The sequence below is a fragment of the Pseudochaenichthys georgianus genome, chromosome 21 (assembly GCF_902827115.2).
Source record: "Pseudochaenichthys georgianus chromosome 21, fPseGeo1.2, whole genome shotgun sequence".
NCBI lineage: Eukaryota > Metazoa > Chordata > Actinopteri > Perciformes > Channichthyidae > Pseudochaenichthys > Pseudochaenichthys georgianus.
Genome location: NC_047523.1, coordinates 17,024,070 through 17,040,636, shown reverse-complemented (window position 1 = coordinate 17,040,636; position 16,567 = coordinate 17,024,070). Strand labels below are relative to the sequence as shown.

At 41.2% G+C, this 16,567-nt stretch overlaps 1 protein-coding gene across 1 annotated transcript in view; it reads left to right on the top strand.

The window, feature by feature from the left end:
- The window catches only part of thsd7ba (thrombospondin, type I, domain containing 7Ba), a 198,125-nt gene that overhangs the window by 179,414 nt on the left and 2,144 nt on the right, over nt 1-16,567 (top strand). Inside the window, exons 23-27 of the mRNA XM_071207105.1 lie at nt 4,885-5,058; nt 13,433-13,528; nt 14,686-14,768; nt 15,748-15,943; nt 16,225-16,312. Of these exons, the coding sequence (XP_071063206.1) occupies nt 4,885-5,058; nt 13,433-13,528; nt 14,686-14,768; nt 15,748-15,943; nt 16,225-16,312 (637 nt within the window). The remainder of the gene's footprint in view (nt 1-4,884; nt 5,059-13,432; nt 13,529-14,685; nt 14,769-15,747; nt 15,944-16,224; nt 16,313-16,567) is intronic.

The window sequence follows — 16,567 nt, the reverse complement described above, 5'->3', positions numbered from 1 at the left end:
TAAATATAATGTCAATGGCACGGAAAAGTAAGCGGTCTTCAGTGCTTCTCGGCTTAGATGCTGAGAAAGCATTTGATAGGATAGACTGGCTATATTTGGAATGTACACTAGAGAAGATGGGATTTCATTCAGATTTGATTAATTGGGTTAGAGTTCTGAATTCCGATCCGGTGTCAAGGGTCTGCGTTAATAGTTACACATCTGAACAATTTAAATTATACAGAGGGACCAGACAAGGATCGCCTCTCTCCCCACTGCGATTTGCGATTAGTATAGAGCCACTGGCAGAAATGATAAGGGAGAACCCTAGAATCCATGGAATATCAGAGGGGGGAGGAACACACAAACTATCGTTGTACGCGGACGATGTGATATTATATATTAGTGATCCTCTAACCTCAATTCCAACCCTATGGAGTTGCCTGGATGAGTTTGGTGAAGTGTCAGGGTATAAAGTTAATGAATCCAAATCGGAGGCTATGATGTTAGTGGGTGATTGGCCATCTCAATTAGACAAGGAGGTTTCATTTAAATGGTCAGCACAAGGCTTCAGGTATCTGGGAATCATTATCACTCCAAAAACTTCACAGTTATACAAGGACAATTATGGTAGATTAATATGGCTAGATGGGAGATTCTCCCACATTCATTATTTGGTAGAATTGACACTGTAAGAATGAATATACTTCCCAGATTATTATATCTGTTTCAGTCTCTCCCCCTCTATGTTCCAGTCTCGGTCTTTAAAATGATAGACAAGTTGATTTCCACCTTTATATGGCAAAAGAAGAAGCCTAGGATTAAATTGAAGCTGTTAACATATTCAAAGAATGAAGGAGGCCTCAATCTTCCCAATTTGAAGTTGTACTACTGGGCAGCACAACTGTGTGGTATGGTTGAATGGCTTACACAAAATGGGGAGACGACTTGGTTGGAATTAGAGAAGGAATCATGCCCATTAATGCCTCTTGAGATGCTGCCATTTCTGGGACAAAAGAGCTGGAGGAAACTTGGGGTAGAGAATGAATGGATGAAGTGCACCCAAAAAGTGTGGTCAATAGTGAGAAAAAAAGTGGAAGCACCGCTAACAATTTCAAGGGTGATGGAGATTGCAGAGAATGGGGACTTTAGGCCAAGTAAACTGGATACAGGATTTAGGAATTGGGCACGGAAAGGACTTATTATAATAGACCAAATGTTTGAGGGTGACATTTTTTGTTCATTTAAACAATTACAAGATACATTTGGCTTAGGTTCTCATGATTTCTATCTATACTTGCAATTGAGAAATTATTTAATGTCACATAGAGAATGGAACACACTTAAGCGAACACCCTCTTCCATAGAATTGTTACTAATAAGGATTATGAAAGAAAAGAGTGTCACAAAAATGGTATCACAAATATACAAATGTCTGCAAGGACACATGTCAGGGAATACTTTGGATATTAAGGAAAAATGGGAGATGGAGATGAATGTTATTATTGATGACGACTCGTGGGAAGATTGGTGTGAAAGGGGGACATAAAATAACAAATAGCCCTTCATGGAAAGAATTTAATTGGAAAATAAAAATGAGATATTTTAGGACTCCTCTTATTGTTTCAAAATATAACGGAGCATTAACAAATTTGTGTTGGAGGGACTGTAAACAGATTGGAGATCACACTCACATTTCTTGGGACTGCCCGAAGCTGAAGTCATTCTGGGAAGGGATTCGTACAGAAATATTGGCCATCTTGCATATTAATTTACCACTAGACGCACGATATTACATTTTAGGAGTAATCCCAGAAGGGGCTATGGATAAGACAAAGGGTTATTTGCTGCATATCCTTCTCTTGGTTGCAAGAAAGATGATAACGATATCTTGGCTTAAACCACTGCCACCCACCCTACGTCAGTGGCGAGACAGGCTACTGATGGTGTTCTCAATGGAAAAAATAACAGCAAGACTCCAGATGAAGTCGGATGTGTTTGTAAATAGATGGACTCCTGTAATTGATCATTTTGGGCTACAATTGTGAAAAGGTGCAGTAACGATATAAGGTTGGACTTGAACAAAACTAAGTCTAGTTTATTTAAATTTATTTGTGTGTTGCCGATTCACGATTCTCTCATTCCTCTTTGTTTGGATGTAACTTTTAAGATACCATGATGTATAATTATCTGTGTTTGCCGAACTGTAAGTAATGTTTTGTTTGTTTTTTCTCAACAATGTAAAATTGATCTGCATATGGTTGAATAAACATTTTGTTCAAAAAAAAAGTGAGATAACTAAACATATTTAAAAAATATGCCAGCTTACCCCAATTTACCCTTTTGAATCACAATGATTGATTAATTTGGAATGATGATCTTAGAAAATAATCGCAGCGCATCATTATGAAGCGTAAGAGTGCCTGAGGGCTGGCAGCAAAATCAGTGTTGGCAGCCAGGAAATACTGGAAGTGGTTGGGCTTTATGCAACTGATGAGCTGCATGTGTTGTCCCTTACCAGCTGCTAAAGTAATGAACCTCATAACAGTTTAAGACAACCTAATTTGAGACCAGCAAAATGACAGTAAGACAAGATCCAATAGCCCCCACAAAAGGAAATCTAGGGAACCATCATCTTAAAATAGGAACATTTACCTCATTATATAAATATATTTGTAAAGCTGCTCATTTAATTTGCCAATAACAACAAGCTGTAATTGGCTATTGGTCATGCCTCATTATGTCTGTGTGGCATGGTAGCTGGCTGCAGAAGATGTGTTATGACCTATAGTTAAGCAAAAATGCATGAAAAATTAAAGCAATGTGTGGGTTGAAAACACCGAAACATTCTCCGAATTTAAAGTAGTACAATGTGCTTGCTTCAATATTATTCCTTGTGTTATATTCCTAACACACAGTGCTCTGTTTCTTGTTGTCTTTATTTATTTTAGTGTACTATTATGTTCTGCTGTTGCAATGGGGACACATGAGTTTGACTGTCTTTGGTGCATCACACAGCATTTCATCTTAGACCAAATACACCACTAACACTTATTATTTATGATGTCATGTCCCAGACAATAATTACTAAGTAAATCAGATGCTAATTAAACATAGACAACAAATAAATCTTAAATAAAAGGCCCTGCATGTTCATGTGCTTAAATCTGTCTAGCAGTAGCCTACAGCCACAGGCTGCCACTGCTGGCGATTAGTGTCAGAAGAATGTCTTTATTGTTTCATTGCAGATTTAGTGCGACTGCGGCTTTCTGTGGTACACATCAAACACATAGAATGCTTTTTTCGATGAAACATAATGATAAAAGTGCTGGCAGAGTGCTGCGGGCACTGTGCATGCACGCTGTACCTTAAAAATAGAGTCATTGTAATAAGAAAAAAGTATTCAGGTATAACACGTCACCATTTGTCAGTAAAATATCATCTTTATGAAATGTAAAAATGGATTGAAACATTTAACTCAAACTGCTTTAAAATACCTATTTTTTTATTTGTATTCATTTATTTAAGAAGCAACAATTCACACATGAACATCATAAAAATGCACCAGATTAAGCCATATAAGCTGTTTTTTGTCTTTTCTCTTTCCTGTATTGTGTTTTTGTGCAAATAAATGATCTGCAAAGGCTAACATCCCAAAGTTCCCTCCAGTTCTATTTATAGAACTATGCCATAAAGCATTAAGATGATTTTTAATTGTATCATTATAAAAATCACCACAGCACCTAGAAGCTATAGATCACGACTAACATCCCAGGATGCCCTTTGTAGTATTGTCTCTTTCATCCACTTTTAGGCAACAGAGCTGACAGCAATAACCTGCTTCACTTATCACGGTCTTGGTCTCCACACTGAAAACGTGTAATGAAGCTTTATTGTCTGTAGGCCTACTTAGTTGCTGTGCAAACCAGCTACAAGGGATATATAACAGAATATACCTGTTTTTTAAAAAGAGAATCCTTACCATCTGATGAAAGGACAACTCTGATATCTCATGGCTCTTGTTAGTTTTTCTGTTAACAGACAACATCTTACAGTGCTTGCTTTCGCCTCTCGCTCTGATCCACGCCGTGATTCATCATTCCAGCCGCCTCTGCTGTGAGCCTTGGCTCGGCATTAGAAGTGTTTGTTGGCCGCAGCAGAAGTGTGTGTGTGTTGTTGTCCGTATGTCTGTCGAGCGTGAAGGAGGGAGACGCCGCGCGGGGGCCGGGGGGGAGGGGTTGTCAACATGTATGTGATGTACAGTGTGTGTGTGGCTGTGTCCTACAGCTTCAGCCACAGCATGCTTCCACAGGCGTAGCAGCATGAGGGATGGGCTGATTGAGTGGATCCATATAAAGATGAAGGATAATGATATGCGTGGCTCACTAATGGGCTTTCAGGGCAGAGAATCAGAGGGTTTCTCCTGGCTGAGGGGGTGATGTTATCACTACAAGCTGACCCTTATAGGATTACATGGGATATCAATGCTTGAACTACGAGATAGAAACTGATAGACAACTTATTTATTGACCCACAGAATACTCTAAATCCGCTAAAAACACATTTTCTTTTCCTAAAAGACACGTTTTCCATATCGGGTGTTGCTATTGTATTTCGGCTCAGAGGTATAGCTTGTATTGTATTTCTCTGGTTGGTCTATTACTTCTGAATTCCCGCTGGGCTGTCTGAGTAATTTGTTTTTGTGAATTCTGTACATTATGAGCCGCAGAAGTTGTTTCTGATCTCTTTGAAATGTTCCTAGAGCTAGCAGGGGAGCCAATACAAAGTTCTCCGAAATACGTTTTGCAAGATAATATAAACCAGCCTCAAGTATCTGGAAAAAATAAGTGTTACTGATAGATTTGTGCCTATCAGTGATGTTTTTCTGACTCTTTCTGCCCTCAGGAGACTGCCATTTGACAGTGTGGTCGTCTTGGAGCTCGTGCCAGCTGACCTGCCTGGAGGGACGGAGTTTCGAGACCACCGGGCGCCAAGCTCGCTCTAGAGCCGTGATCATTCAGGTCATGGAGAACCAGGGAAGCTGCCCACTTCAAGTGTTCGAGACCCAGCCCTGTAAAGGTATTGAAACAAATATTTGTTATTGAAATAAAAACGCGTTTATATACCTTTTTAAGGATGGGATGGGATTAATGAATCAGATGAGTGTGTGTGCGCTGTCTTTCATTTGACACACAGAACAATGGGGGCTATCCACCCTTATCCACAATGTAAAGTAATTCACAGCCTCTTCCCTCTTCTCTCTGTGAGGAGCAGCACGTTCAGCTTTCAGAACAAAGTAACAACAAACTAAAATGGCATTAATTCTTTTAAATATGTCGTGTAGTAATAGATTTATTTATTTTTCTTCTCAAGAGAGTACCAGAATGCGTATTTTATGTTTGTATTTCAAAAAATCTCCTGGAGGAGGATCCCCCCAGACCCCCCTGCAGGGGTTGGGTTTTCAGCATGGCAACTTTTTCACAAGTTTCAGAGCAGAGAGGAGACAACCACACTCCCCCGCGTCGAGACTGCAAATGAATTGCGCATGCGCCAACTGCCAAGCCGTCCTGGTTTTGAGCGGGATTTAAATGTAAAATGTAAATGTTTCTTAACTCACTTTCACACTATAATAAATAACTGCCTTTGCTTTGCTTTGACTCACAGAGCCTCAGTCACTCAATCACCTCGTCCACTGTGTGTGTGCCTCTCTGTGACAAGCTAAACATCATGGCACAGTCTAAATTGTATTCTCAAAAATACAGAAAGGAGGGGGAATCAAACCCTGAGTATAAAAGATGGTTGAAGCCATTTATTGGAGATGACACACGGGCATACTGCCTTTATTGTAAGGGGGATTTCTATGCCAAACTGTCTGACATCAAGAAGCATGTTAAAACCCAAAAACATACTCAAGAGGCAAAGCCTTATGACAGTGCCACTCAAAGCAAGCTGCCATTATTTAAAACTAAAACAATTGACCCTGCAAAAAAGGCTGAAGCCATCATGGCTTTAGCTATGGCTGAACACTGTTCAATGATGGCATGTGATCACATTGAGGAGGCATGTAAAGCTGCTTTCTCGGACTCCACTGCTGCTAAGCACTTCAAAATGCATGGGACAAAGTGCACCGAGATGATAAATGGTGTTCTAGCACCATACTTCCTGAAAAAGTTGGTCGCAGATGTGGGTGACCAGCGTTTCAGCCTCCTCCTTGATGAGTCCACTGATGTCAGTGTTTTTAAGTACCTGGGGGTTGTGATAAGGTACTTTAGTAACACAAAACAAACAATTGTCTCAACATTTCTGGGGCTTGTTCAGTTGGAGGGAGGAGATGCCAGATCTATAGCCCAAGCTCTTGTGGCTTTCCTGGAGAAGTCCAGAATTTGATCATTGAAGGGTTGGGAACGTTTTTTGTACTCCCCTCTACCATGCTCTCTCCTACAGCCGCCATTACATGATATGCAAATTAGGCGATGTCGTCATTTAGCGACTTATGGCGACTTGTCGGACAGCCAATAGCTACTTTCCTTACTATGGAGTTGGCAACACTGTACAGACATGCTACTTCCGGTAGCCGAGTAGCTGAGCAATAAATGAACTGTTAACCAGTGACGTGCCGTGAGGTTCATGGCTGGTGAGGCACTGACTCTTTCAGAGTCAGATTTACAAATATTATATTTTGACCTTAATCGAAATATTCGGTTATTTTCAAAAGCTTCTTTAGTCTGATGCTTCGATTCATTTTAAACAGACCGTTCAACGAAAGGATACCAAAAATCTAAATATTTGATTGTTCTTTCTTAATAAGATCCCATTTTCATTACAATTGGGGTCTTACCTTGACTTGAAGATGAAGTCCATGCTATCCTTCTGGACAACAATCTCTATTACTTTTTTGTAAAAGTCCTCCTTATCTTCCTCTAGTTTCAAAAGTCTAGTTTGTCGTTTGCGTCTACCGTCTCTGCGTAGAATAACAGTAGCAACAAGAACCTGTGGGCTCACTTGCGCCCCCTTCAGTGCCGCAGAGGTTGTGGCTGCCTCCCCTGGTGCTTTTTTCATTGCCGTTGTATGATGAGACCAGCGAGCCTAAATATCATATAAACGTGAAATAAGTTATTTAGAGACTATGGATGGGGAGGATAAATGTAATAAAGGGATCTACAAACATTACATTGGTGACATACAGTGAGATGGTGCAGGCATGCGCTTAGGGCCCGCTTTCCAGCCAGTTTCTGTGGGGTGACGCATCCTGAGGTGAGGCAGAGCTCATCTGTGCCCAGGGACGTGCACAGGTACGGGCTAATGTTGCCCGGGCAACGGCCCTTTTGCCATTTTTGCCTGACCTGCCCCTCTGGAGAGAGCAAGAGTTTTTTTGTTTTCTATTGTGGCCGAATCAACATGATAAGCCCACAATTAGTATTGTAGCGTCTCGCTGCGTGAAACACACCTTGTCCGTGCTGTCATCTGCCTCCAGTCACGTGACTTTGTTTACAATCTGACAGCTGGAAGCAAAGGAAAGCCCTCCGAGTCCAACCTCATATGGCTATGGGGATCACACCAAACGCCTGCCCTGGCTCCTGCCCGTTAGAGTATAGGGCAGTGGTTCCCAAACTTTTTGTGCCCAAGGCACACCAAAGGAAAAGTAAAAATGTCAAGGCACACCTATAGTGCAAAATAGCCCTTATAACACGTGTTATCACTAATATCATGTAAAATATCTGTAAATGTGCATAATTATTTACTAATGCCAAATAAAATGTGAGAAAGACAACTATATTACTCATGAAATATTTATTAACGAAATATTTCAGAAATTAATTTGAAACGTTATCAAATTAGGCTTCATCAAAGCAGCAACACACTCATTTAAACCAGACAGGTCACAACATTAAAAATGAGACAAAGGAAATTCAGCACAGAGAACTGTCAATGCAAGGAAGCTGCATTGTCCATGGTCCTGAAATACAAATTATAAATGTAACATTTCAGCAGAGATGGGGTCGTTACTAAAAAAAAGTAATATATTACATATTACTTTAAAAAAAGTAATATATTACACTACTTCGTTACTCTCTACATAAAGTAACTCGTTACTTTACTCGTTACTTTACTCGCAGGGCCGGCCCACCCCTCCCTGCAGGCAGATCACGCAGACTGCTAAAGTTTCAAATGTTCTCTTTAGTTCAGTTTCCATTATCGCATAAGACTGATCCAGATCCTGAATTTGTTCCTATCTGACCATGGCTGTTCTCTGTCTCCTGCTATCTGACCATGGCTGTTCTCTGTCTCCTGCTATCTGTATATTTTGCGCAGTCTATCTCTGCTCACGCTGTTGCGTCAGCGTGTTCTCCTGCGTGTTGGCCATGTGTTGCACTGGAACCAGACACCGCAAAGACTTCAGCCGAGCACGTACGAACTGCGCATGCGTGAGTGGCAATAACTCTCCTTACCAGCAGGCGGCGGTAGTGTGTATGCGTCATTCAAAACAGGCAACAACCGGAAGACAGAGAAGAAGAACAGACTGTGATATAAACAAACAACAAATAGCGTGTGCGGTAGCTCCACCTGTGTTCCACATGTGTTCTTTGCAGGTGCTTGTTGAGGTTTGACGTGGTGTTTACAGCAGTGGATAACAGCTTCTGGCCTGGACACAGTTTGCACCTCACCGTCACATTCCTGTCTATTCTTCGGATGACCCCTCGAGAGTTATCGCTGACTCAGCCATGTTTATGCAGCACTGCACGTGGAGATGTGGACGCGCAAGTCGCGCAGATTACGTACATATAAACCTACAAAGTACTGATATAGTAAATTAAAAAATAATTATTTTTGTGTAGTTGTATATTGCAATAATAATGTATGGTTGTCACAAAATCCCACGGCACACCCGGACTTGCCTCACGGCACACCAGTGTGCCGCGGCACACCGTTTGGGAACCACTGGTATAGGGGACAAACCAGGGGACTTTACTTCCTCTTGAAACCGTTGGTTACTTAAAAAAAAACACCTAAATATACTTGTTATTGTGCTTCTGTCTTTCTGTGTCTTTTACTCTGCTCCGTGAACTCCCTCACCCTCGCTCTCTTTTCTTGATCGCCCTCTCACGGAGAACACTTCACTGTCCCGCTTTATTGTAGGATTTCTGCCATGTCTCCACTTTAGCTTGACCATCTCTGTTATTAAGTTATGGAATTCTAAATAAATAAGTAATTAGATATCTTACCGTTACTACGCTCATAAAGAATGATAAGAATAATGCGTATTGAACTGGTTTAATTAATTAGTGAGTTTATTTAAGGTAATTATAGAAGCCCTATGTTATCAGTAGCCGATGTCTGCACAGCAGTAACAACAGTAAAACTACATTAAAACAGAATTGTCCCCATTGTTTCTTAAATAGTTACTAACATTAGATATTTTAATGAGATATGGACCGCAACAAAAAAAGTGCCTGAATAACGAATTTAGCAGTTGGACATAAAAGTCAACTGAGTGTCACTTGCAATGACAGTGTTGTGTTTTTATTTTATGAGTTTATGTTAGAATTTTCAAAAGGTCTTGTGTTTTTTTTCAGGGGGGGGAGGCCCTTTTTCCAGTTTAGAGCAATAGCCCCTCCAAATGTCTGTGCACGTCCCTGTCTGTGCCTCACGTTACCCCACAGTAACTGGCTTGAGCGCGCTCACAAAGTAACGGTACGTCCACACAGCAGCTTTAGACGAATCTTCCACCACTTCCAACGCTTCTCTGCCCATTGACTTTGAATGGGGATGACGTCACTTTGCCTCGCTTTTCGCCGTACTGCATTGTGGGGGAGCGAAGCGAAGATTTCCAGGATTTCCAGGATTCAATAGTTGAGCAATGTTCAACTTTTGAAGCTGAGCTGGAAGCGTCAGCCTATCAAATCCCGTTTATGCAAATCTGCCAGTACAAGCGCTAGCCAATCAAACCACGTGTATGCTGGGAGAGCCAGACCGCAGTTCATTTCCTCATATTCCAAACGAGAAATTACGGTAGCAAATCACCCGGTTCTTTACGACCAGACTATTTACCGGGATACAAACCGGAGGAACCAGGCATGGAGGGAGGTGGCAGAGACCGTGGGTGAAACTGGTAGGTTTTCGCCTGTTTAGGGAGTTTATATATATATTTATTGCTCGCATAAAATCCCCGGGGTTTTTTGCTTTGTATGTCGGGGGCGGGAGATTCATGTGATTGGTTGTTGGTCGCGTTGCTCGCAAAAAATCCCCAAGTTGTCAGACACGCCCAGCTCCAAGATTTTCAAGATTTTTGAAAAGCTGCTGTGTGAACGTACCGTTACGGAGCGTCCACACTACAGCTTCAAAAAAAGCTTGGAGCTGGGCGTGTCTGTAGCTTGGGGATTTTATTCAAGCAATGCGACCAACAACCAATCACATGAATCTCCCGCCCCCGACATACAAAGCAAAAACCCCCGGGGATTTTATGGGAGCAATATATATATAAACTCCCCAAACCTACCAGTTTCAACCACTGTCTCTGCCACCTCCCTCCATGCCTGGTTCCTCCGGTTTGTATCCCGATAGGTGAAGAAGGTCTGGTCATACAAAACCGGGTGAATTGCTACGGCCATAGTTAGTTTCTCCTCCAACTTTTTTTGAAATATAGAAATGAACGGCGGGATATCTCCCAGCTTAGACGCGGTTTGATTGGCTACGGCTTGAGCTGTCAGATTTTCAGAAACTGGATTTGATTGGCTGGCGCTGGCTACTCCGGCGTCTCCGGCGTCAGAAGTTGAACAATGTTCAACTTCTGACGGCGGAGACGGACCGCTCTGCTACCCACAATTCAGTTCGGCGAAAAAGCGAAGCAACGTGACGTCACCCCATTGAAAGTGAATGGGCAGATTGGAGTTTTCGACGCTGTAGACGCTGTAGTGTGGACGGGCTGTTACTGTGGGCTTACGAGAGGCAGAGCTTGTCCCTGCCTCACTTCTCATCGCTACCCGTAGTTGTAGCGGAGCTCGGCAAATTTGCTGATTTTGACTATAAAAAGCGATTGGATTGGAATCATACATACATCACATTTACAACACCGATCAGTGGAGACATTTTATTATTATTACTATTTAGTTTTCCTTTAGTTGTTTTTCCGTTACATTGGAGTATGACAGGTGAGGCTCTGCCTCCCCTGACTGCACGTCGCTGCTGTTAACACATCATATCTCACCTCTAATGCCACATAAACATTTATCCACATAAACTACATCCTATTACATTAATAATAGATCTGTGCCACTCAACACAGTGTATATACCCCTAACTTTGAGACAGGAGTGCCGACTCACTTGACAAGTGACTTAATGAGCAGCCATAATAAACATGCACACAGCATGCACCGATCACATGAGCATGGAGACTGCATTAAGCCACATCGGCACATAAGTTATCACAATGATAATGAAGTGTAGAACAACATAACAGGCAGCACTGTGGACAAACACTCACGTTCATTTACGCACACAATACGAAGCTTAAGACGGCATAACTTTCCAGCAACTACTGACCCACATTACCCTCTGATGTGTGACGTCACCCAAAACACGTGGGTTAGCCCCTCCCCACTATGAAGGCACAACTTAACAGGTATCAACTCTGTATAATAAAATAATATATATATATATATCAATAACTATAACTTTGGGGCCTTTTCTACACACCCTGAGTACATTTCTACATCACTGTTGCCATGTGGAGAACCCAGACCAAACAAAACTATGTTAACGTTTTTATACAACAATTAGACAACAAGCCTTGGATCTTTAAAGGGGCCCAATTATGAAAATGTTCAGGTTCACATTCGTATTTTGTCCCTCTACTGTGACATGTGTACATGTCATGCAAGAAGAACTTCACACTTGATATGACAATAAAGTATTATTGTATTTAAGGTTCAAAAGGTGCTTTATTTTTCTCATACTGTTTGTGCTGCAGGACCTCTTTTCACCCTCTGTCTGAAACCAGAGCCCAGTCTGCTCTGATTGGTTAGCTGGCCGGCTCTGTTGTGATTGGTCAATTGCTTAGAGATGTCTCGGCTCTTAGCTTATCACTTACACTTTTTTGGAGTGCTAGCCAAAAAGAAGCGCGATTGATACATAGTGATGTCACTACGTTACTGAAATAAATGTGTGGGAGAAAAACTCCCTCTGGAGGGAACTTTTGGATGGTAGCCTTTGCAGACCATTCACATGCAAAGAAACCTATATAACACACTACAGAGACACATGCACATTCTTAAGATTGAATATTAAAGTGAAGAATTTTCCCCCAATAAACATGAAATACTTGTTATTAGGGCCACGTAAAAAGATTTCTGTTTCATCCTGTTGAACTTGATACCTCACTTGGCTATTTTAATCAGTGTGTATTTGTGAGCTGTTAAACGTATATTTGTGAGGGAAGTATTACTGCGACAAAACACTCATCAGCTCACACACTGCCACAGCTCATATAACAGATATAATGGACAGGGGCATTTATTTGGGTTTCACTATGGAGCTGACTATCCAAAAAGGCTAAAGGGTGTTTTACCAAGTGCTTTTCAAGCCAATTTTTGTTTTTGAAAAGTCATCATTGATTCTGTATCACATGTTGGCAAAATGAACGAAAGAGCTATCATCAAAGTGTCCGATTTTCAACATAGTCACGATTGTCACACCAATTATCACATTTTGATGAGAAATGAAGGCTTTACAATTACTTAATGACCCAAGGGAGCTGTGTGTGTTTCACAAGGCATTACTTATTAATTGTTTTGGACTATCTGTGTCCACTTTGTGTTTCACTGTTTCTGTGAGCTGAATTTATTTGTGTCTTTATTATACGTTTTTCACATCTTTAGTTGCTTACTTAAATAATCTTTACTGTTTTACCTACATACCTTGATATATGTCACACAGTCTTGGGGTATTTTTTCATTTTTTATTTGCTGTTTGTTAAACTATGTATCATGGTAATTGGCTTTCATTTGACTCTAGCTCACCTTTGTAGCTAGCTGTGTGACTAATGTAAGTACGTGCTTTCCTATGGTGTTTCTTCTACTCATAACTAACACCACATGTGTGCCTAGATTTACTTTGGTGCATACAATCAGGCTCTTGTGTCTTTATCTGTTCCTCTCCTCAAATTAATGTTCCCCTCAGCTCCCCAAAGATAAGAGCCTTTCTTTTATGAAATAAGAGGTTTTTCATATCTTTCCAGCCAATGTCTCCCCTCTCATTTCCTCCAAAGATGCATTTGTCCTCTAACAGAAACATGTGCACTTTTCCTATCATTACAAACACAACATGTCTTACCTTATATAATGTGAAGTAGCGGGGCCAGCAGGATAAGTGGTAGTTAATGTCCACAGGAGCCCGACGACAGGCCAGTGCCCGAAACAAACTGCTAATGAACATCGTCTCTGCCATTGCTACAGGGGGGAAATGCCACAGCTACCAGTGGAGGACGGGAGGATGGAGCAACAACAAGCGGGCGGTGTGGTGCCAGCGCTCCGATGGTGTCAATGTCACAGGTGAGTAGCTGCCAAATATCTTCTGGCCACCCTAAAAGGTGTCACGCAGAAGCACTCAGAGGAACACACTGACCCAAATTCTTACATAACTATCTACTGTATATCTTGCCTAATGCACACTGCAGCCCAAAGTGTCCCAGTTCTTTTGTGTGTTCGCCGGCACTAAACTAAATCAGTGTTAACAGCAAAAAGCTGCACAAGGTCTCATTTCTCAATATAGCCTGCATTGCATGTGTGTTCTACAATGCAGCTAGTTTAAATGCTCACTGAGGAGTTTGCCAGCGTTACCCTGACAGGAAATCCATCTTCTTTCATTCTGGGAAAATATATCACACTGGTAATTTTGTCAGAGATTCTTGAAGCAGGGGGTTTAGAAATACATCTACAATTGATTTTATTGTTAGTTCTGGAGATAATTGAATGCTTGGAAACAAGGCAGACAGGTAGATGCAAAAATAGATGAAATGCATTTCGCAAACCTCAATATCATTACAAAATATTTGGATTTTGCACAAGATGTGTTCAGTATCCCCCTGCAAGGGAATCTATTGGCATCATTTCAAAAATAATGCATACTAGGTTATAGCACACAGAATTATAGCCACGCACACACATGAGGAATACTTTTAGTATAGCGTTCTAGTTGAATTTAACACCTTATTTGATCTGCCAATACTCAGCACAGCCACCATTGATTCCTCCTCTCCCTCTTAATATGAGTAATCAATAGCCCAGAGTCTGAGCTTGGAGGCTTTCAATCCATATAAATATAATCATGTATTTGTATTTGTGGGAGAAAAAAAAAATCAAGAAGCGTAAGAGAAACAGAACAAAGGTAATAGCGCTGTGGAAACAAAAGCTTTAGGCGAGCTTGAAGTGCTGTAAATAGCGTCTGAATGTGATCTTATCGCTGTAAGGAAGTGTTTCTGGCAAATATGAGCCAAAAAGGGATAACCTCGCTCCGCAGAGAAGGCAAGAGCCCGAGGCATTACTCTTTGATATTTTGACATGCAATTTTCTGTGTTGGAATTCAAATGTTCACAAATTGATCAGGGACTGTGATAGGCAACCGGGCCCATTAATCAGGTGTGACAGTGCATTCATTTAGTGATCAATGGGTACAGGAACAGAAATAAGAACCTGTCGTCTTCCTCCAGGGGGTTGTTTCCCGCAGAAAAGGCCCACCACGATCAGACACTGCCATCCTCCCTGCACCAAACCCTTCTCACACTGCACACCGGTAAGATCATGGTTCTTTGATCAGGCAGCTGTGATCTGTGTAATTCTCTCCGTGTGTTTTGCTGTTTCCTGCTGCTAACACTTTCCACGTGAGCAGTTAAATGGATTTTGACAGATGCCACTTCTAATTGTAAAGAACAGGCATTTAAAGCAGGATCACATTAATACCAATGAGTGGGGACTCAGTGTCAGTTAGGGACTACACCTTGATGAAGGGGGGGTTGGGTAACTGCACTCAAGCTGTTGTGAAAATGACGAAGAATTAGCTTGAAGTTTTACTGCCCCTTAGAGTACCCTACACGTAACTGCATGTAAAAAGTAAAAAGGTGTAGCATTTAGGAAACATTTGACATTTTGGATGTTTAATGCAGGTCAAATGCATTAAAAAGCCTATAATGACAAATTACAAGGAAGATGAACTGTGGAAATGGAAATAATCATGAGAATTAAAAAATCATGTTCATATCTTAAACAACAATTTGCAAAATGAGTGAGGTTTATTGAATTACTAATGTTAGTTGTTGACAATTAATGTTCGTATGATAATTAATGATACATCCTTCAAATGTTAGTGTTATTTTTACATTTTTGTTCTTTTTCTCATCCCTTTTTCTTCCTGAGTTGTTGATTAGTACTTTCTGTATTATCATTTTAACAGTTTTTTATTATGTTGTGTATACCCTGCAAATAAAAAAAAAGGGAAAAATCACTCTTATCTGATGAATTATATTTCAGTTTTTTCCTTCTAATCTAGCTCTGGCTTTTTTATCAGTATTGAGATCTGGGTGGTGGCGCTGTAATCTACCCCCTGAGGAGCACAGTTTAATGGCAGGGTTGGAATCAATCAACCTGCGTTAATTGCAGAAATGATTTGAATCTAAAAGTCCCTATACATCGCAGGCTGGTTTTCCTGCGGTGGGAAAGTAACGATCGCGGTGGTCTAGTGCTGGCTGTAAAATGATGTTCTCCCTCCGATGCAGAGCGGAGTGTGTGGGTGTGAGAAGGGTTACACTGAAGTGATGACCACGCACGGCTTCTTGGACTACTGCACCAGGACCCCGGGGGTGGACAACAACAAGAAAGCTGATGTGAAAACCAACTCTGGAAGATTAAAGCCGGGGCCCTCTCAGGCCCAGGACCTCTTCAGCGAGTGGACCCTGCGCCCTGTTGGCCCAGGTACTGAAATGGAAATGTTTCTAACAGCTCGGCCAGTGCGAATGAGATGCGTCCTGCCTTTGTAGCTCCCAGATCTCCAGGTTGTGGGTGGAATCCATTCTGGGTCAATGTTTTAAATTGGCTGTCAGTTGACCATACAAATGTCAAGAAACTCTAGTAGCTCCTGTTGAAAGGAGAATAACTTCTTTATACTGGCATATGAGAGAAAAAGATCTCAAGTCAAAAGCTGTATATGTTGATATATTCAAAGTTTGTAATAAAGCTGCTTTTTGATTGCACAGATGGAAGAGTAAAGCTGTGGGTTTACGCAGTGACCGCCGTTGGATTCTTCTTAATACTCTTCATTATTGCATTATCCTTCTTGGTCTGGTATGTACTTTATTGCTTTCTAAAGAGATTGCTCACTATGCAAAATTCCAATAAACAATAGAGCCATTGTAGGCCATCATGGTACTGTAGGTGAGAACGGACCGAAAAGCGAAGCTAAGTCCTAACCATCTGCTTTTCCTTGACAAGAACCTTGTCAAGCATGAGTTATATTCCTAACAGTGTATTTTGTCTGCTGTGTGCAGCTGCTATCAGATAATGGAACACTTTGTAAAGACTGAAATAAAGTTGGGTTGT